The sequence below is a fragment of the Elgaria multicarinata genome, chromosome 6 (genome assembly GCF_023053635.1).
Source record: "Elgaria multicarinata webbii isolate HBS135686 ecotype San Diego chromosome 6, rElgMul1.1.pri, whole genome shotgun sequence".
NCBI classification, from domain to species: Eukaryota; Metazoa; Chordata; class Lepidosauria; order Squamata; family Anguidae; genus Elgaria; species Elgaria multicarinata.
This window is the reverse complement of record NC_086176.1, coordinates 13,344,288-13,365,166: the sequence shown is the minus strand read 5'-3', so window position 1 is coordinate 13,365,166 and position 20,879 is coordinate 13,344,288. Positions and strand designations below refer to the sequence as shown.

The window sequence follows — 20,879 nt, the reverse complement described above, 5'->3', positions numbered from 1 at the left end:
TCGTTCGTTCACATTTTATGGAGGATCCGCATGACCGTGGCCTGGTTCAGACAACATGCTAAACCATGCTGCTTAACCACAAAATGGTTAATTATGCATTCCCTTAACCTTTTTGTGATTAAGCAGCATGGTTTAGCGTGCTGCCTGAACCAGGCCACTGACATCCACTGAACTTTCCCAGTGCTGCTTCCATCTTTATTTTCACTGGAAAATGTCTGGATTTCTTTGAGAAGTACAGAAGAGTAATGCAGTCTCCACAGGTATAGATGCCCTGAGTGCTACTCTTCCATCTTTTTTAAGAGGTGTTCTTTTCAGGTGGGAAACTTTTGGGCAAATAAAGCTATCATAGCTTAGCACAGATTCAGTGTAACCCTTCAAGTGGATGCCATTGTTATCAGATTTTTTTAAATCAATGTCTTAAGTAGCGTGGCTGTTTATTTATTTTACAAAACAATTTCAAGACAAGACAGAAGTACCACTTAATGAGATATATATATATATATATATATATATATATATATAGCCACCAACATTTTAGCAAGGTAATTAATGGCGGTGAACAGAAAGGTATTTTTGTTTTGTTTTTAAATCCTATTATAAATATATAGCACTATCCCCTTATGATGTGATTTTTAAAAGTGTTTTAGTACTACTTAAAAGATTGATTAAACAGGTGATAAAATGGCAACTGTTACTAACACTACAGTTAATGTGTGCTGAGCTGTGATAAGGTTCACTGCTTGATAAGTCACTACTAATGTCAAAACCATGCCCTTAAAAAAGTCAGAGTAGCACAAACGGCACTAGTGTGAACAGAACATACTGGGATATCCAGATTATATGGATCCTCTGATATTGTGGAAAGTCAATCGCAATTCTGCATGTAGCTTTCTGCAGAAGTGGAAAGAAGGTAGATTTCCAGATGTTTTGGACTTCAACTCCCAGATACCCCTGTTAGTATAGCCAATGGTCAGGAATGCTGGGAACTGAAGTCCAAAAACTCCAGAGATCTACTTTCTTCCCACACCTAGCTTACAGCAAAAGAACAATGATTTATTAGTGCCAAGTGGTATCTGGAAGCACTCCTGTTAAGCTGAACAGTGCAGCTGTTCTACAAATGAAGAGAGTTATCAAACATGGGGAAACAGCTGGGTGTATTGATCTGGCAAGAATAAGGATTACCCTACCCCCATAGCACATAGCCATATGGCTTGAAAGTTCTCTAAGAAACCAGCAGGACATTGGAGGCAGGGCTGCCCAAGATGTTTTGCCGCCTGAGGAAAAAAACCAAAATGTCGCCCCCTCCAATTTCATGTACAAAAGCTGAGTGGAAGGGCAACTGAATCTTTGTTCATTATCAATGAGACAGCAGGGTAGCTTAGGGAGCACAGGACAGGCCATGTGACACACAGCTCTCTTTTCCAACACCTTGCTGCCACCTCCCAGCATCTGCCGCCTAAGGCAACCAACTTACTCTACCTAATTGCACGCCGGCCCTGACTGGAGGAAATACTGGGCGAAGAGAATGCAACAGAAAATAAAGAATGAAAATAAAGAATGAAAATAGAAGCACCATCATACAAGCTGTTGGCAGATGGAGCAAAATGAAGATCAGATAAGGATTACAGAATCCAAAATTGAAATGGAGGAGGGAATCCCATGCAAGTTGGAAAGAGGAGGAGGAGGAGGAACGTACAAACCCACAGGATACTCCCAATCACCCAACCATTGTTAGGCAATAATCAGTGTAACTTCTGCATGGGGCCTCTATAATTCAAAGTATATCCATACCTGTAGCAGGCTAAGACGTGAAACACATAACTGAAGCACGTGAGAAAGGAAACAACAGTGGCGAAAATCCAAACACCTGTAAAACAAGTAACCATCATATTTATTTAGAGATGTTTTCCTCTAGACTCCACAATTCCATCCTGACTGTAATCTAGCCTCACACTCATTAGGTGACCAGAAATAATATGCCTTGGGATTTGACCATGCTAAAGCGATAGCAGTGTGGACATCTGAAGAAGGACACACCCTTCTAAACATAAAACACCCCACTGGCAAAAGCAGTATGGGAATGGTTCCATATCCCAATGGTCATGAGAGTTCACATAGAACAGAAATGGAAAACTTAGGCCCATAAACCAAATCACATACTCTTTCCATCTGACCCCCAGAAAATCATCCTCATGTACACATACTATGGCATATCTTAATTTACTTTTACTCTGGCCTTCGATTTAGATTTTAGGTTTATACAGGCAGGATCGGAGTCATGGGCAAGTTAGAGCAATTGGGAGCAGTGTGTAGTAGGAATGGAGTATTCCCACTCTTCATTTTCTATTGGGCACTTCCTCATTGGTGCCAGTAAAGAAGGAAGAAAGGGAACAGGAGAGAATGTGAATGTATATACCAAGAAAATACTTGCATGCACATGCATGAGAAAGACAAAAAGAGAAGTTTTGGAAGTTTTCAGAGACAGAACTGAACTGAACAAACGGTCTCCATGTGAAACATGTGCTGAACTTGATTATGATTGACATGCTTCAGATCCAAGATGGATCAAGACTCCTTATTCACTTTTCAATGAAAAATATGGAAGAATCCATGACCCATCTCTTCAATAACAACCAATTTAATTAAGCTGGTTTCCTGAAGATGGGGGATCCACTCTTGTTTAGCAACATTGCTGACTATGGCTCTGAAAAGAACCTGTCATGTGGCGATTTCTGGAAGTCTAGAGGTACCATTTTCTGGATCCATTGATCACCGGTCAGGATCCTCCAAGCATCTGTGAATTCTGTGAGGTGACTGCAGACTAAGATATCCATGCTGGTGGGGAGAAGACTGGCATGTGGAGTTTGGTTTTTTGCTAGTGCACTGAAAGTTTGAACTAACTTTGGGCTTGTATGTCTCAGTCTGGGCATGAAATCTCTAGGGAGCTCCCCAAGGATGAAGAGGGCTCAAAGGACTGAAAGGAATGGGCTTGCTTGGCCTTCTTTCCCTCTTGCCTTGCTGCAGTGGGCTAAGCTTTCTTTCTATCTTCTGTTTCCACCAAACTACCCCCAGAAGGTCTCCAAACAGCTTTAAAAGGAGCATGTGCCAGTTTGGTTTTTGACCTGGCATCCCCCCTCAGCTGTGGAATCAGTTTCCATCTAGTGATGTCAAAGGCCAAGGAGCACACCTTGCCCTGTGGAGGTTCCAACAAGGCCTGTGGCAGAAAAGCTGCAATGAGGGAGATCCAGCAGAGATAGTCCCTGATAACCTTCTCAAGGTTATTCTTTTCCAAAGCCTTGTTAGCCCAAGTGAAAGTAGCCCTGGCAAGGATGGAGGCAGTGAATACAGCTCCAAGGGCCATAACTAACTTGGCCTTTTGCCTTTGGGCTTCAAACCCAAGAAACCCTCTTAAACTAGGGATCGCTGGTGCATGTGGAATTTCACTTGGCCCAAGGGAGAGAAAGGACCATTCTTGTCATGTGCTGCAGGCTCACAGACAAACACCCTTCTCTAGAGTGTAAACTAAACTGGCACTGAGAGAAGATGGGGCATCTGGATCTGCTTGATTACATGTTTATGGGAAGGAGGAAAGTAGTGCTTCTACTATTCCTGCAGCAGCCACGGAAATAGGACATTGAAAAATCTATCCCAACAGGCAATGAAGCCACAAAGCCCGTGGCTAGTAGGATGGAAAGGGAAACGCTTCTTCCCAGATCCTATAGAAGAAAGCAGGAAGGAAGTAATTGAGTAATAAGCCTTAAGAAAGCAGTGGCCTTGATCCAGCTAACAAAAGCTGGATAAATCGATTCCTCTTTCACTCATCCAGAGGAGTAAGAAAGTGATGGGTCCCCTTGTTTCTCTCCTGATGGATATAGCTTGTGCCATGGGCAATCTGGAGGGGAAACCACGAGGAGAGATTTTGATGTCTTCTGCCCTGTTGGGACTCTTTGTCCACCTCTGTCCAGAGTGTTCAGTCACATGATTAGTAGCTGCCACCTCCTCTTCTGAGCCAAAGACAGGGCTCAGGTAAATTCTGAGTCCTGGGTGCTGACCCAAAGAGCCAGTGTGACAGTAAAGGTTGCTGTGAGCAAAATGGGAAAGGTGCCTGTGGCATTACCCCAAAGTTCTGTTCCCTTAGCTATGTCTGGTTTTGTATGTCTAGTGAGTGCAGAATGTTGGACTGAGTGGGCGTGGCTGATGATGCTGTGAAAGGGGGGAGGAGTATAAATGGGGGAGTCTAGCGCTTGGGGAGTTTGTTAGTTGGGAGTGTCAGGATTGTCAGTGGTGTGGAGAGTGAAAGGAAATAAGATTTTAAGAGACTTAAGATTACTGCCATTATTAAAACTAGTAGATTAAGCAGGTTAACTTGAATTTGAAGTAACTAAGATCTGTTAGATAAAAATAAACATTTTATTTTGTTTTGTTACCTCAAACCATGTGTCTGCTTGGCTTTATCGCCTGCTCTACAGTTACTATCGTAAACACCTTATATATAACCTTTGGCTTATTATGTACACAGTAAAACCTTTTCAGATTCTAGCCTTTACCCTCTCATATGAGGGAAAGGTTGTGTTTTACCCTACCCTCAGGTTGTCCAAGTGGTGGCGCTTGGCTTGAGGAGGGTTTGTGTGTGACAAGGCCTGGTGTGTGAGGCCTGTGTCGTGACAGTGTCCTTGTACGGCCGTTCTGAACTGCTTCTCCACTGGCCTAGGGCTGAGGGGAGAGGAGGGGAGGCAGGAAAAGAAATTCACCTCAGGGAATTGCTGAGGTATGGAGAAACTGGGTAGGGGTTGCCTCTTTGCTCTTGGCGAAGAAGTATTTTTTTCCCTCGCTTCATCTTTGGTAGGTTTAAATGGGTAGGCTTGGCACAGGGGGAAAAGGCAAGCTGGGCTGAACCCGCCCCATGCAACTGGTTTATACTTGGAGACTGCCTTCCTGCTAGTTGCCCTCCTTCCCTCAAGGCAAAGACAGGACACCCTGGAGAAGAGGCTGATGCTAGGGAAAGTGGAAGGCAAAGGGGAGAGGGGCCGACCAAGGGCAAGATGGAGGGATGATATTCTGGAGGTGACAGACTTGACCTTGGGGGAACTAGGGGTGGCGACGGCCGACAGAAGCTCTGGCGTGGGCTGGTCCATGAAGTCACGAAGAGTCGGAAGCGACTGAATGAATAAACAACAAATACAAGAGGTGCTGTGTGCTGTCCACTAACTAGCAATGTCACACTTTTGTCTAGGGCAAGGATAGGGAACGTATACAACTCCCAGTATCCCTCATTGTTTTCAGTGATAAGTAGGGCTGACGGGAGTTGCAACCCCAAAACATCTAGAGCAGCCTTCTCCAACTTGGCGCCCATCAAATGTGTTGGGATTGCAACTCCGCATCCCTGGTCTAGGTTCTATGTTGCTAAAAGATTTCTCACTTTGTTTTCCTATTCCAGTGTACTCCCAACACACAACAACATTATTTCGGATTTAGAATAACATAAAATCAGGTCTCTACCTTCTGTGACACTACAAAATTCTTCTATTTTACTGAAATATGTCCCTTCCTCTTCTGATATTCCGAGTCCTTCAAAGTACAAGATTATCCTTCTGAGAAATTTTAAAAGTGTGTTGAAAATCATAAATATACCTGCAACAAACTGGAGGACAAAGGGAAGACAACAACAAGGGTGGGTTCGAATATTGCAAAAGACAATGATAGGATAAAACACTGTATTAAGATTGCCTGGGCTAAAAGTACACTAAAATAGCTAGGTATTTGTATATCTGGAAGTAACAAAGAAATTATTCAGAAATAATTATGACCCTCTCCTGAAGCATGTAAAGGAAGATATTTACAAACTTTCCCAACCCAGTGCCCTCCAAAAGTTTTGGACTACAGCTCCCATCAGCCAGCCATTGTCAGTGGCCAGGGACAAAGGGAGCTATAGTCCAAAACATTTGGAGGATACCAAGCTGGGGATGACTGTATTATAAGATGGGACTGGTTTCACACAACACGCTAGCCAATACTAAGTGGTTGAGTGTGGGTTGTTGTTGAACTGTTGGTTGTTGAAGTGTGGGTTATTGTGTTGTCTGAATGCAGCGTTTTCTCCACAGGGTGGCTTGTTAACCATGCAGTGTGGCTTATTAATCATCTTGAACAACCCAACAACAACCCATGGATTCTCAAGGTGGCTTGTTTGAGAAAAATAAGCCACACTGCATGGTTAACAAGCCACCCTGTGGAAAATGCACTGCCTTCAGACAACATGATAACCCACAGTACAAAACATCCTACAGTTCAACAACAACTAACAATGAACAACTGAGTATAGGTTAACATGTTGTGTAAATCCCGCTAAGGAGGGTTACCGTGTTGTGCAAACCCAGTCACTAATGCTTTAATGGATATAATTACTACCGCTAGAGCAACAATTGAATGCTTTCAGTGAGAATCTATATAGTTTGGTTTAGGAAGAATAAGAGGTTGGTGTATTGCAGCAGTGTTCTTTTTGTTTTTGATACATCATTATACATTTTGGATAAATTGTTATAAAGTACTCCAGGCACATCTCCCTTGGCTTCAGTGATCAGACCTCCATTATTTAATTGGCCTCCATCACACTGACTTGAGTCTAGTGACCAGTAGTCAGTACTTAGGCCAGCTGACCCTCACTCAGGCAAAGCAACGATTAGAATGCTTTCAGTTCATCAGCAGATACATTCGCTCTTCCTCACAACAGTTAAAGCTGCAGGCACCCTGCCCTCTTTTGTATCTGGTCACTCTAGCTATATTGTTGTGATGTTTAACTGTTGTGATGAAGAGGGAATTTCACCAGGTGCTGCATGCATATCAATAAGACCTGCTGGAATTTCCTTTTCAATACAACTTTTAAAGATACAGAAGCCCTGTCCTCCTTTCCATATGGTCAGCCTAATCAGACTCTTAAGGCAAAAGGTCCATATTTTCTTAAACCGTGCATGAAAAATGCATACATTTAGAAAAATGCACAGAGACATACTTTAAGAAAATGTGTACTTTTCAAAAATCCAAACATTTAGAAAAATGCACACAGAAATCTGTATCAAGTTCTGTGCCAAAAAAAAAAAAAACACTTCACAATCTGGTATACACCCAAGTCAAAATAAGCTTCAGATTGGAAAATGGAGCAGCTCTTGTTTTGCTAATTTGCACATCCCTAATATTAGGACAACTTTAACACCACAAAATGCCCTGTACTAAAATGGTGAGGGGAGGTACATGTGTGAGATTATTATGAAACCTTAACACTACAAAACCCATGAAGTATTGCAGCTGGAACACATGCAATTCCAATGTACCACTTCAGGCTCTGGGTTCGGATGATGCTTTGTCGGGTTGCATGTTTCTGCTATCATTCAAATCCTGAACAGGAATCAGGTTAGATCAGGTTCCTCAGGAAGCAAAGCAGAAAGCAATCAGTACCATGAAAAGCTCCGAGTGGTTCCGGGATGGGAAGCCAGACAAGCTTTTCTTTATGTTTAAATAAATGCAGGGTAGATTCCTGCATTGAGCAGGGGGTTGGACTCGATGGCCTTGTAGGCCCCTTCCAACTCTGCTGTTCTATGATTCTATGATGCTTCAAGGAAGGCCAGAGCAATACTGAAGCTTAAGCCAGAAGTTACTGGCCTTTAGGCCAATTAGCCCCACCTCTACTTTTACTGAAGTTTGATGCTTAAATGGCAGTGGTTGTGGCATACTAGCATCTTCATGGTCCGAGTCATGAAGTAATGGAGCCTCATCTGAATGCTGATGTTTTGGCCTACAACTCCCATCAGCCCTAGCTCACATAGACAATGCTGGGTGATTATGGGAGTTGTAGGCCAAAACATCTGCAGCTCCACAGGTTGCCCACCCCTGCTAGAATTATTTCCTTGCTCAGAGCATGATATCATGCAGCTCCATTACTTACCACTGGGATCTCCAACATGGTGTCTATGGGTACCAATGTGCCATAGATACCTCTCTTGGCACCTGGCAGGCTCCATGCCCGTCCTGATTTTTCTTTTATTTCTTAAGATTTCTTTTAATTACACTTTTAAAAAAAAGACTGGCATACTGCAAAGTGAAGTCCTGCCCTCCAGCTCCATCTTTATTTGGGTTACAATGAGTGGTTTTCTGTTTTGGAGCTCAGATCCCACCTCTGCCTTGTATTTAGGGTCTTGGAAAGTTACTTTTATTTTAGTCTTACCAGTTTGCCTTCTGAAAAATGGATGTCTTGTGACCAAACATGGCAGCCATTTTATGAATAAGCAAGCCACCCTCATGGTAGTCATTTTGTTGAGGGCCCACAGCACTCTCAACATTCCAAATGCGCCCATCAACCCAAAATGTATGAGGACCCCTGACTTACCATATAAAGGCATACGATGATAAGCACAACTGTACTGATTATTCTGCTTGGGAATTTAAAGTAAGGGTCCGATTCATACAAATTCCTCCGAATCCAGGATTTTTGAGATGGCCTGTTGGTAGACAAAAATATCAGCTGTGTAACAATTAAAAAATGGATGCTCTAAAGCCATGCTGTTTGCTCTGAATGGAAGTGAAAGGGAGCCCTTTCTTCCTCATAATTTCAAACACACAGAGGAGGACTGCAAGCCTTGTGTTTCCTCAACAGCTGGACTGAGTGTGAGTTGTCGTTGAACCATGGCTTGTTGTTGAAATATTACTTGTGTCCTGTGAATCCAGCCACACTAACAAACCATGATTCGTTAATCACAAACGACCCACAAAGTTGTTGTTGTTGGGTTGTGAACCTTGAGTTGTTCGCAGTTAACAAACCATGGTTTGTTAGCACAGCTGGGTTCCTACAACACCACAATGCATTGTTCAGTAACAACCTACATTTAACCTGTACTCAACCTTGACTGAGGGTTGTCATGTTGTGTGAATCCAGTCACTCTGTAAAATAAGCTTACTTGTTGTGGGTGCCTTTCTCTCTGTGTGTAGGAGGATGGCATATGAAAGGGTAGCTACTAATCAGGAAACACAAATTGGGGATGGGGGAAGGATATTAGGGGGTCAATGTGCTCCAGCCTTTTAGAACACTACTTCTGCATAGATTCTTCACAAACAATGGAAACTCCTTCACCCAACCTTGTCATTCTATGGTGAATGAGCCTAAGGACTCTTCCCTGTGCTGGAGGAGGGCAGCGGGAGGAGCTTGCTCTGTTGGACACTGTCATCAGATCTGACATGAAGATATTCTGCAGTGTTCTCTTACAACTGGAAAGGAAAAATGCCCCAAGAACCAAATGATCCTCACTCCAATGGAGGCTTCCTCAACAAGTGCTGGACATACTGCGCCTGATGTCCCTCCATGAATGAAGCCTCCTCCTGTGTGGGTGAGAAAAGAACGGTCACGTACGATCCCAGGAATTCAACTTTACATTTGCAAGACTTGATGCTCGCTCAATCACACAGTTCTAATTTAGGAAAAAAGATGTACTGTATTTATTTATACATTTTTATTTTACTTCTAGAATGGCAGGGGAGAACCTATTTGGGTGCCTCTGACATGTGCAATGCAAACATGCACATTATATTTAGTCTTTGCTTGTGCACATGGCTGTGAGAACAGCAGAAGCAGTGCAATATGCCTGCCTGGCTTCTTGTTCAGAGCACAGCAATGACCCGGGACAATTCTCACAGTCCCATAAGTAGCACCTAACTTGGTGTGCAGTATTGGGAATTGAGAATTGGAGTGCCCTATTTTGCCTAATCAATGGACAGTTGTTCTAGCATCTGTATCTGAAGCTTCTATATGGATCTCAGGTTACATCTTATTCAGCAAAAAAAAATGTTTTGGGTTTATTGGACTCCACAACGCCTTTTTAATAAGAGTTTGTCTAACTTGCATAATTGTTGGAGATGTAATGCACCTAATACTTCTTTAATTCATATGTTTTGGCAATGCCCAGTCGTCGTCTCCTTTTGGGAGGAGGTTATAGTAAGGATAAACTTTGTTCTAAAATGATCTATAATATGGAGCAATGTGAATGTCCTCCTAAATTACCTACCAGCTTCTTGGAAGTTAAAAAATAGTCAGTGCAAATGGATCTTCAGAACCCTTATGACAACCGTTGGATGGATACTGTTGTATTTATACTGTTGTTTTTGATGGTTTTAAATTTTGTGTATATATGTTCACTGTTTTTAACTCTTGTAAACCCCCCAGAGAGCTTCGGCTATGGGGCAGTATATGAATTTAATAAATAAATAAATAAACCAAAAGACTTATATTATCACATTGGAAGGATAAATGCGCACCTTCAATAATGCAATGGACTGAGGACTTAATAATGCTCATCAATATTATGGTTTTAATTTTTGTGAACTGCCCAGAGAGCTTCAGCTATTGGGCAGTATAAAAATGTAATAAATAAAGAAATAAAACATTTGAGCGGGTATTATATAGGTGCAACTTGTAAGTGGATAAATATATGGTTATTTGATCTGCTTTTCTTGAAACCTATGTTTAAGTCTCTCCCTTTTTTTTCTTTACGAATGGTATACTTGATGGAGAGGAAATAACAATATTCCTATGTATGCAATGTGGGCTTTTTTTCCTTTTTTTCCTTCATGACTCTTTTTTGTTCTGTTTTATCATTATTCACAATTAAAAAGGAAAACAACATTATTTTGGGTACATCTTAGTCTTTTTTCTTTCTTTCTTTTTTACAATAAATAAAATATATTCCCCTCTTGAAGTATAGAACGGAATCTAGAAGCCCTGGGAAAGATTTTTTAAAAGAGGTATAATAGGAATAAATGCTTATCACAAACTACTCACATTGACAGGTTCTAGCCCACATCGAACTCTTACTTCTTTCACAAAAATGAAAACGAATCGTCCCAGCAGGAAAAGCTGGCACACCAGGGAAGGCCAGAGAAGAATGAAGCTGCTGTATCCTCCCACAAACTACACATAGAAAGCAAATTTATCGAAGGCATTTGCACCCTATCCACCATACTCCCTTATACTCTGCAAACTGTGTTTCTATAATGATAAAAAAATGATGTGTACCTGTGAGTCTGTCTACAACCATAGTGCCAAGACTATGAAACCTACATCTACAGGCCTTTCATAAAAGAGGAGGGATTTTCACGCTGGTTCTCAGCTTACGCGATCGGCGCTCACAGGGCACACGACTGAAGTTCCCCGCAAGTAAAGGAGAGCTGTTGTGGAAGCACATGTGCCCTGTGACGGCAGTTCCAAATGTGTATCGGCAGAAGTGGGCAGGACTAGACAGACTAGCACAGAATATATATATATTTTAATAACTCCTCAGAGAAGCACACCAGAGCAGACACAGAGCAACAAATGGGGTGGTAAGAACTCTGTCAAAGATGCGCTCCTGCGCATTGATATGTTTGTGTAAAAAAGAAGAAAGTTTTGACAATGATACACGTGGATGCCCATGCACACTCCCCTGACAGCAAGTTGGCTGTTGGCCAAACAGCAACAGCTTCACGAAGTGGGGGAGCACACCAGCTGTGGACTTCGGGATTGTAGTGAAAAGGGGTGTGGGGGGAATGAAATTAAATCCTTTTCTATATAAATAATATTTTGCAAGATGATCCTTGGTTCCGCCGCTGCCTTCAGCTTGTTTTCTCACTCACTAGCTGAGGCCTAAGACATTAAATGTGCATCAGCAAGGACAAATTCACACTTGCCCTGCCATCTCTCCCTCTAAGAGCAAACTCAGCTGGTGCGTGCAGAGATGATTGGAGTCAAAATGAGGCGGCTGAGAAATAAGAGGGAGGTACCAGCATACTTGGAGGGGCTCTATGCCTTGTAGAAGTACAAAAGGGTCAGGGAGGGAAACCTAAAACAGTGTAAATAGGCAACCTAAGCTGGCAGCTCCACCATAAAAAGCCCAAACAGCCCAATGAGGACAGAGCATGCTCAGTGGCCGTGATTGCTGGTGCTGTGGGGAGCCAAAGGGTGGGAACAGAATGGAGTATTCTGGAAAATGACATGGGTGGAACCCTGAATAGCACCAGTTTGGATTCTTTATTTGTGCATTGCATCTACTGCCAAGAGGGCAGAAAGGGACTTGTATTTCTGACTCAAGACCACTTTAGGGAAAGGCTGCAGCTCAGTGGTAGAGCATACACTTCCAATGCAAGAGGTCCCCAGCAGAATTCTTAGGATTTTGAGGTAGAACAAAGGCCTTAGCTAGACCTAAGGTTTATCCCAGGATCGTCCCGGGGTCATCCCTGTTCATGTAAATGACACACAGGATATCCCGGGAGCAGGCAGGGACGATCCCGGGATAAATCTTGGGTCTAGCTAAGGCCAGAGTCTCTCTTAGTACAAGCCAACCTTTGCCAAACTGAGCCCCTTCAGATGTGTTGGACTGAAACTCCCATCTTCTCAGAGGATGATGGCAGATGTCGTCCCAACACATCTGAAGGGCGCCAGGTTGGGGAAGGCTGGCATAAGGTAAACTGCAGGGAGCAAAGCTGTGAGATGGAATCAGGTAGTTGTGCATGCAACTGTACACACTATGTTAATGCTGCAATGCAGTCAGCAGCCGGGTGCGCCCAGCAGCTGCATTGGGGGCAGGGCAGAACTAGCAGGTACAATCCTGCCCCTCTCTGTGATTGATGAATGGGGGGGTCATGGGTGTAGCCCTCTAGATTGGCCCTCTCCACAGCCATCTCCCTTATGCCTCCTGTACTCTGTACAGCACCATGTACATTGATGGTGCTATATAAATAATAATAATAATAATAATAATAATAATAATAATGCCCTGCCTGGACTTCCAGAAGTGAAGGATCTCTCCCTGGTGCTCTCTTGCCTTCCCAGATGAACACACATTTACAGGCTGCAAAAGTTCCTCCACAGGCCCTAACCTTATGTTTATATCACCCTTTTCTTATGGGGAGCTTAAGGCCACAGGCATGGGGGTTCACAGGTGGTTCCGCCATGCAGGCATGGACCAGTCCCAGAACAGTTAAGTTTTACGAAGATTCCTGTATCTTGCATCTACTAAGTAAGCCTTGAAACCAGAAATGTCCATTATGAAACTATTGTAATAATCACATATATATAAGCACTTACTTCTTCATCAGGACAGTCTAAAATATCTAACACCGTAAGCATCAACCTGCCAAAAAAAAGAAAGAAAGAAAAAGCTGGAGTTACTGGAATCCTAAGATAGTGGTAGGAGCCGCCATATATCAGGAACAAAACCTACGGTGGTTCGTGAGTTATGGTTGAACTGAACACACAAAAGCTGGGAAGTCGTTTTTTCAAGGATAACGCCAGACCCCTTACTAACCACAACGCGCCTTGTGCAAAAAGACCAGCACAGTCCTTTTGAGATGCAGATGTTTCTCAGCGTTGTGTGTTCAGTTCAAGCATAATTCATAAACCACCATAGGTTTTGCCACTGATATCATCAGTTTTGTTAGGATAGCTTTTAGGACATGTTCTTGGTGACCCCCGCCAGCGTCACTCTTGCCTCCCCACAAATATTGCAACACGGATGTAAGAGCACAAAAGTGTGTGGAGACTCTGGCGTTTATCAACACTGGAGTTGTAAGAGAAGATTTCACAATTAGAGCATGGGGATACACCAGCCCACCGCCTCAGAAGAATACCATCATCACAATCGATTCTCCCCACAATGCCTGGTTCATCCTGGGGATGGGTGCCTAAGGGTGAAGGCTCACGCCTGGGGTGTGTGTGCTGGAGGCAGGGGGCCCAGGCTGGGGAAAATGGTTTGGAGAGGAGCTCAAGCATGGATCATCACCTCCTAAGACTCCACTCTGCACACCCAGGAATTAACCTCCCCATATCCCCCACATGCCCACCTACCCCCATCCCACAGACATCTACCCCTGGCATGAGCCGCCTGGCTTCAACACCTCTGGCACTTCTGGTTGCAGCCTTTTTTTAAAAAAACACACATTGGCTTTGGACCTTTGGTTAACAAAAAATGCAAACCAACCAACCTTCTGCAGGGGTGGAGCACAGCCCTATTAATTCACTCTCTCTGGCTTAAACCTAGATTTACCAGGACCAGGCTGCAATGCCAGAGGGTCCCTTTAAATCCTCCCCGTCTGGCCACATGTCACAGCTTAGCCCAAACATTCCAAAGCCTCAATACAAACAAATAAGAGTTTGAGGGGGGAGAGCTCATATCTCCAAATCTTTGCCCAATCTTGCTAGATCTCAGCCTCACTGCTAGTTGGCCCATTCTCTCCCAGCCTGGCAAATTTGGCAGTTTTCCATCTATGTTTCGTGTGACAGGTCACGCCGTTTCAAGCTTTTTTCCTTGAATTTTCACACTGAATAATATATTTTTATATTGCCTATGCACTAGAAAAATTCCCCACGGACCTACATCTCAAAAGGTCATGCTAACTTCTGTCCGGGGGGGTAATCTTTCTTCCCTACAGCATCCCATAATAAATGTTAGTTATGCACCAAACCTAGATAATTCACTAGCAAATTACCATAGCTATCTGTGTGCACAATTTGAGGCAGTTCAGACGAGGGTGCTTAGCTATGCCCCCAAAACTGACTTTTTGCCCCTACGGGGGGGATGGGGAACACCCCAAATGGTGTTACCAAGATAACTATGTGCTTGTCCTTTGTTCTGGTCCAACACTATAATCAGTACACCACACTGACTCTCAGTCGGCAGTGGCAGGACTGGCAGCAGTGGAACTTGCAGTGGCTGCAACTACTATTGCAGTAAAATGGCAAGGGGGATCAGCAGAAAGCAAGTCTCCACTGGCAACAATAACCCTACAAAATTGGGGCCGAGTATTCCCCTTTTCCCAGGGACTTTCTCCCAATGCTACCCTCAGCTCACTGCATCCCTTAGCCAAGCATCTTTACACGGGGTCCCAAACAATCAACCCTTAAAATGGGGTCCCAAACTATCAACACTCAAAACGGGGTCCCAAACAATCAACCTTCAAAATGGGGTCCCAAACAATCAACCCTCAAAATGGGGTCCCAAACAATCAACCCTCAAAATGGGGTCCCAAACAATCAACACTCAAAACGGGGTCCCAAACAATCAACCTTCAAAATGGGGTCCCAAACAATCAACCCTTAAAATGGGGTCCCAAACACTCAACACTCAAAATGGGGTCACAAACTATCAACACTCAAAATGGGGTCCCAAACTATCAACACTCAAAACGGGGTCCCAAACAATCAACCTTCAAAACGGGGTCCCAAACAATCAACACTCAAAATGGGGTCCCAAACAATCAACCCTCAAAATGGGGTCCCAAACAATCAACCCTCAAAATGGGGTCCCAAACAATCAACCCTCAAAATGGGGTCCCAAACAACCCTCAAAACGGGGTCCCAAACAATCAACACTCAAAACGGGGTCCCAAACAATCAACCCTCAAAATGGGGTCCCAAACTATCAACTCAAAATGGGGTCCCAAACTATCAACACTCAAAATGGGGTCCCAAACAATCAACACTCAAAACGGGGTCCCAAACTATCAACACTCAAAACGGGGTCCCAAACAATCAACCTTCAAAACGGGGTCCCAAACTATCAACACTCAAAACGGGGTCCCAAACAATCAACACTCAAAATGGGGTCCCAAACAATCAACACTCAAAATGGGGTCCCAAACAATCAACACTCAAAATGGGATCCCAAACAATCAACAATCAAAGTGGGGTCCCAAACTATCAACCCTCAAAATGGGGTCCCAAACTATCAACAATCAAAATGGGGTCCCAAACTATCAACAATCAAAATGGGGTCCCAAACTATCAACAATCAAAATGGGGTCCCAAACAATCAACACTCAAAATGGGGTCCCAAACAATCAACACTCAAAACGGGGTCCCAAACTATCAACACTCAAAACGGGGTCCCAAACAATCAACACTCAAAACGGGGTCCCAAACTATCAACACTCAAAACGGGGTCCCAAACAATCAACCCTCAAAATGGGGTCCCAAACAATCAACACTCAAAACTTCCCATACGTGTCCACATTAGGAAGAGGGAGGGGAAGCAGCTGCATGATTCCATACTCACAGGAAGAATCCCACTACATGTGGCCTAAATTCTTGGCCTTTCCATTTGACCAGGCCTCAAGCTATGGCCTGGTCTTGCCCCGTGTGTGTGTGTGTGTGTGTGTGTGTGTGTGTGTGTGTACGTGTGATGAGAGAGACCTCTCTAAAGAGATTTGTAACAATTTTCCAGCATCAGCAAAAGCTTCAACCTTAACTGATAATGTAAAAACATTTTTGTGCCTTTAAAACATCGCCCTCACAACGAAGACCTTACTTAATTAACTTCTTCCTCTCACAACCTCAGATTAGTTTACAAAGCTGCATTCATGGAAATTCGAAAGGAAGCATTAGCAGGCTGTCTCTTACAAAGCTAAAATTAATTTGAATATATCTACAAATTCTACGTTTTTTAAATGGCAGCAGTATTTTCTCTTAATTTTCTTTTGGTATTGTACCCAGAAAGCAAGGAATAGAGGTCTGTTTATTTACAAGTTTACCCATTCAGATTTTAATTTGCTGTTGCAGTAAATGCATAGTTCATTAATGCCGTGAACAAATACTTATGAGGTACACTTAAAGAAACAATTAAATTAAGGCGCATACACATGATATAATTAAAAATTATACAAAGATAACTATTCCCAAGATAGATTTCAGGGGAGAATTTTTAGCAAGTCAGGCTCTGTTGCCTTAGGTCATTTGCTCTGGCTTCTTCCTGAATCTTTGCCTCTTTATACACATATTTCTTCTTCGCTTTCTTCTTTTAAAATGTTTCTATAAAACCTACCTATTCTGTATTGCCTTTTCGTCTATAAAATCTTTTCGTTCAGAATCCATTTTTCCATATTTCTTTTGGCTTGTTTCCCTTCAGCCTTTTTTTGCTTTTATCCCCTTACCCTTCTGGTTGACTTTTGACTGTGAGCTTGGTTGCTCGGAATTATCTTTTATTGTTCAATCCCCATAATTATTTGTGCTTTATAAATAAAATACGACAGTACATGTGTTAATTTGTTTACCAATTCCAGGATCGATGTGTTATCCACAACACTGCTTTGTTAATGGCCACTTTAACTATTTTGCTTTTATGAAATTGTCACTATCTGTGGGTTTCACTTCCCCAACACCCAAACTATACACCTGCGAATTTAGGATTACACTTAATTTATCTGATGTAATGAACTCTAGTCCACCAAATTCCTTAGGGTGCCACAAAACTCTTGGTAGTTTCATCATTTATCCATCCACCTCATTATAGGCAGCCACAGAACCTCTTAACTACCGTATTTCTTCGATTGTAAGATGCAATCGATTGTAAGACGCACACTAATTTCAGTACCACCAACAGAAAAAAAGGTTTGATTCTAAGAAATGATAAACGCACCCGCGATTCTAAGATGCACCCCATTTTTAAAGATGTTTATATGGGGGGGGGAAAGTGCGTCTTAGAATCGAAGAAATGCAGGTCTTTTAAGGAATAGCACATTGCTTAGTCTGTCAGGATATGCTCTTCCCATATAACTATTATTATTAAGAAGAAGAATAACAGGCAAAGGCAATGGCTGCTCAACTAAATACAGATTTTTAAAAAAAAAATCTATGGTGGGATCAGGGAGGTTCCCCAAAAACTAAGTGCTGTCAATGCTAACAAGGATGATTTGGTATGTGATGGTGCCTTCACATCCCCAAAAACATGGAGAAAGTGTCCTCCTGTGAGTCTCCAGTGCTGTCTGACCCACATATTTTCTGGCTCATAATGCTCTTATCCCTGGCAGTTCTGATCCAGAAGGAAGTCCACAGTGCAACACACACCTCCTGAGAAGTTGCAGACATAGCAAGACAGTGCTGTGAATCCTGAACTGTTTTAATGTTATTTGCTCTCTGGCAAAGCTCACTACGATGCCCTTAGGTTCTCTTGAGAAGACATAGAATAGCATAGCAGAGTTGGAAGGGGCCTACAAGGCCATCGAGTCCAACCCCCTGCCTCCCACAATCTCTGCCATGCTCATGAGTATCATTATCAGACCCGTATCCCCAATTAATCTCTGCTCACCAGGCCGCCGTGTAAAGAAATCCTAGCGTGGCTCCCGTAATCACGTAACTTGTTGAAAGGCAGGCAAAGAAAGGGTACGAGGAAATGCCCACTTCCATGGCGATGAGGAGAACCCAGAACACTGCAAAAAGATAACATGCATTTATTCTATTCTCTGACAGATTTAAATAAGCCATAGCTACTCCAAACTGAGGCCTAGCATTTCCCATAGGATAGCTTACTTCCTGTCATTTGAAAAAGTTATGCCCTGAGCACTGATAAATGCTGTTTCACCTTCAAGGTTTTATTCTCACTGTTGCAAGGGAGAATAAATATGTACCTGCCCAGACCCTAAGGTCATCCTCAGGGGGTCCTTCTTCGCGAGCCCCTGCCAAAGGAAGTGAGGCAGCTACCAGGAGGAGGGCCTTCTCTGCTGTGGCACCCCGGCTGTGGAATGAGCTCCCTAAGGAGGTTCGCTTGGCACCTACATTATATTCTTTTAGACGCCAAGTGAAGACCTTTTTATTCTCCCAGTATTTTAACAGTCTATAAATTAATTTTAACTTTGCTGTTTTAAATTTGTATTTTAAATTTGTCCTTTTGCATTGCTACTGTTTTTATCTTGGTTGTGCTTTTATATTGTACTTTATATTATGGTTTTATACTGTTTTTTGGTGTGTGTGTTTTAATTGTCTTAATTTTTGTAAACCGCCCAGAGAGCTTCGGCTATTGGGCGATATAGAAATGCAATAAATAAATAAATAACCAATTACCAATGATAAACTTGTGAAAAAGTGGTTTTTGCTACAATTACCCTAACTCAAAAGGATCAGTCATTTCCAGTCAGCACAAGAGCCTGCCCAAACCCAACACCAATTGGAGCGCACCCCCAGTATGAACCTGCCCTAACATTACAATCATAATCTGAGGCATTCTTCAAGGTGTTTCATCCAAAGGAAGTTCAGAGGGTGGCAACAACGGAGAGAGCTTTCTCAGTGGTAGCCCCCCAATCGTAGAACGCTCCCCCCATTGAGGTCTGCCTGGCACCTTTTGTCATCCTTTTGGTGCCAGATTAAAACTTTCCTCTGCTCCAAAACATTTAACAGTATATGGCTTTAACTGGTCATGAGATTTGTACTGTTGAGTCTTTGAAATTGTTTTGCAAATGATTTTGTATATTATGCTTTAGATGCATTTTTAAAGTTTTAATCTGTTGTAAATCTTTTGTAAAATCTTTTACAATAATAGCAATCATCATCATCATTTATTTAAACACTTCTTAGCTGCTTTTCAGGGCAGAAGCCCTCCCAAGGCTGCTTAAAGCAATAAAATACATAAAAACAGTTAAAATATTAAAAGTAGTAAAAACATAAACCAAATAAAATAGCAAAAAAATATCAAAAAAATCAGCAACAGCAAAAACAGCAAGAGCAGCAACAGGAGCAGTCATATCAAGGGAAGGTCATGGTAAAATAATATTTTTTCAAACCCTTCTTAAAAGCCTGAGATGATGGGGCATGGTGGACCTTCAATGGCAACTAATTTCAAAGGCATGGAGCCACTACAGAGAAGGCCCTCTCACGTGGGATCACTCACCTAATTGCTCTCACGGGTGGGCAAATGAGAAGGGCATCTCTTTCTGATCTTACAGTGCAAGTAGGCCGATTATGGGTGAAGGTGGTCCTTCAAGTAACTTGATCCCAAAACATTTATAATAAATAATAATAAATCCCCCCCCCCACTCCCTTGAAATGGCAGTCACAATTTCCAAGATTGAACGTTTGGGGGTTCAGCAGTACCACAAACGCACAACTGCAGCGTTCAGGGTTTGCTCCATGTGGTTCCTACCACAATGGCTTCAGAACGGCAAATGAGCTCCTGCACTGTCTGGTCAGATCATGGAGATGGAGGAGGAGGCAGAAGAGTGATGGGGGGGGGGGGGAGAAGCAACTCATCCTCATCAGTGGTGCTGTTGAGGGAAGGGCTGCTGATTGGCCAGGCACCCTTATTGAAATATGCACCTCTGGGAGGCCCCAGCCAGCCCCACCCTCAGCAGCTGCATTAATGCAGGTAAGAGAAGAGGGCAGAGAGCTGGCTGTGTCAGTGACATGCCCAGGCTAAGGGAGATGGGATTATTCTTTTTTGAGGTACGGAAACCAATTGAAAAGACAGTGTTTGGGGAGGTTCTGGATGTTAAACGAATTGGGGCTGGGGGTGAGTAAATCAATCGAAAGGAATTTCTTTGAGGTGGAATTTGTATGGGAAATTAACTGGTTTGGTTTCTGTAAAATGAGGGGAAATGTTTCTGTAAAACGGTTGTGTTGTGGCATCAGATGTGAGAACAAAAGAGTTGCTTGGGGCCCTTGCCGCACCGATGACCTTGGGCAATTCACTTTATCTGGTCCCATGGTGGGCAGCCTTTTTATTTTATTTATTTACTTATTTATTTATTACATTTATATACCGCCCCATAGCCGAAGCTCTCTGGGCGGTTTACAAAAGTTAAAAACAGTAAACATCAAAAAAAAGTATTCAAAATTTAAAAATCATCAGAAACATAAAAACAACAGTATAAAAGCAACAGTATCCATTTAAAAACAACAGTTCTGGGGTCCGTCAAAAAACAAACTTAGCGTTGTTAAATGCTGTTAAATGCCTGGGAGAAGAGAAAAGTCTTGACCTGGCGCCTGAAAGATAACAGCGAGCCTCATCGGGGAGATCATTCCACAGTCGGGGGGCCACTACCGAAAAGGCCCTTTTGGGGTTTCATTGGCTCCCACAGAACCCTTCAGGGCTACACAAGTGAGT

General features: G+C 42.9%; 1 protein-coding gene across 1 annotated transcript in view; it reads right to left on the bottom strand.

Annotated features, from left to right (window-relative positions):
- Nucleotides 1-20,879, bottom strand: part of LOC134400159 (stimulated by retinoic acid gene 6 protein-like) — a 46,596-nt gene that overhangs the window by 12,781 nt on the left and 12,936 nt on the right. The window contains exons 5-11 of the mRNA XM_063128449.1: nucleotides 18,093-18,213; nucleotides 13,100-13,145; nucleotides 10,820-10,948; nucleotides 9,293-9,363; nucleotides 8,378-8,489; nucleotides 5,500-5,641; nucleotides 1,792-1,867 (exon numbers count right to left, since the gene is read on the bottom strand). Coding sequence (XP_062984519.1) covers nucleotides 1,792-1,867; nucleotides 5,500-5,641; nucleotides 8,378-8,489; nucleotides 9,293-9,363; nucleotides 10,820-10,948; nucleotides 13,100-13,145; nucleotides 18,093-18,213 — 697 coding nt within the window. The remainder of the gene's footprint in view (nucleotides 1-1,791; nucleotides 1,868-5,499; nucleotides 5,642-8,377; nucleotides 8,490-9,292; nucleotides 9,364-10,819; nucleotides 10,949-13,099; nucleotides 13,146-18,092; nucleotides 18,214-20,879) is intronic.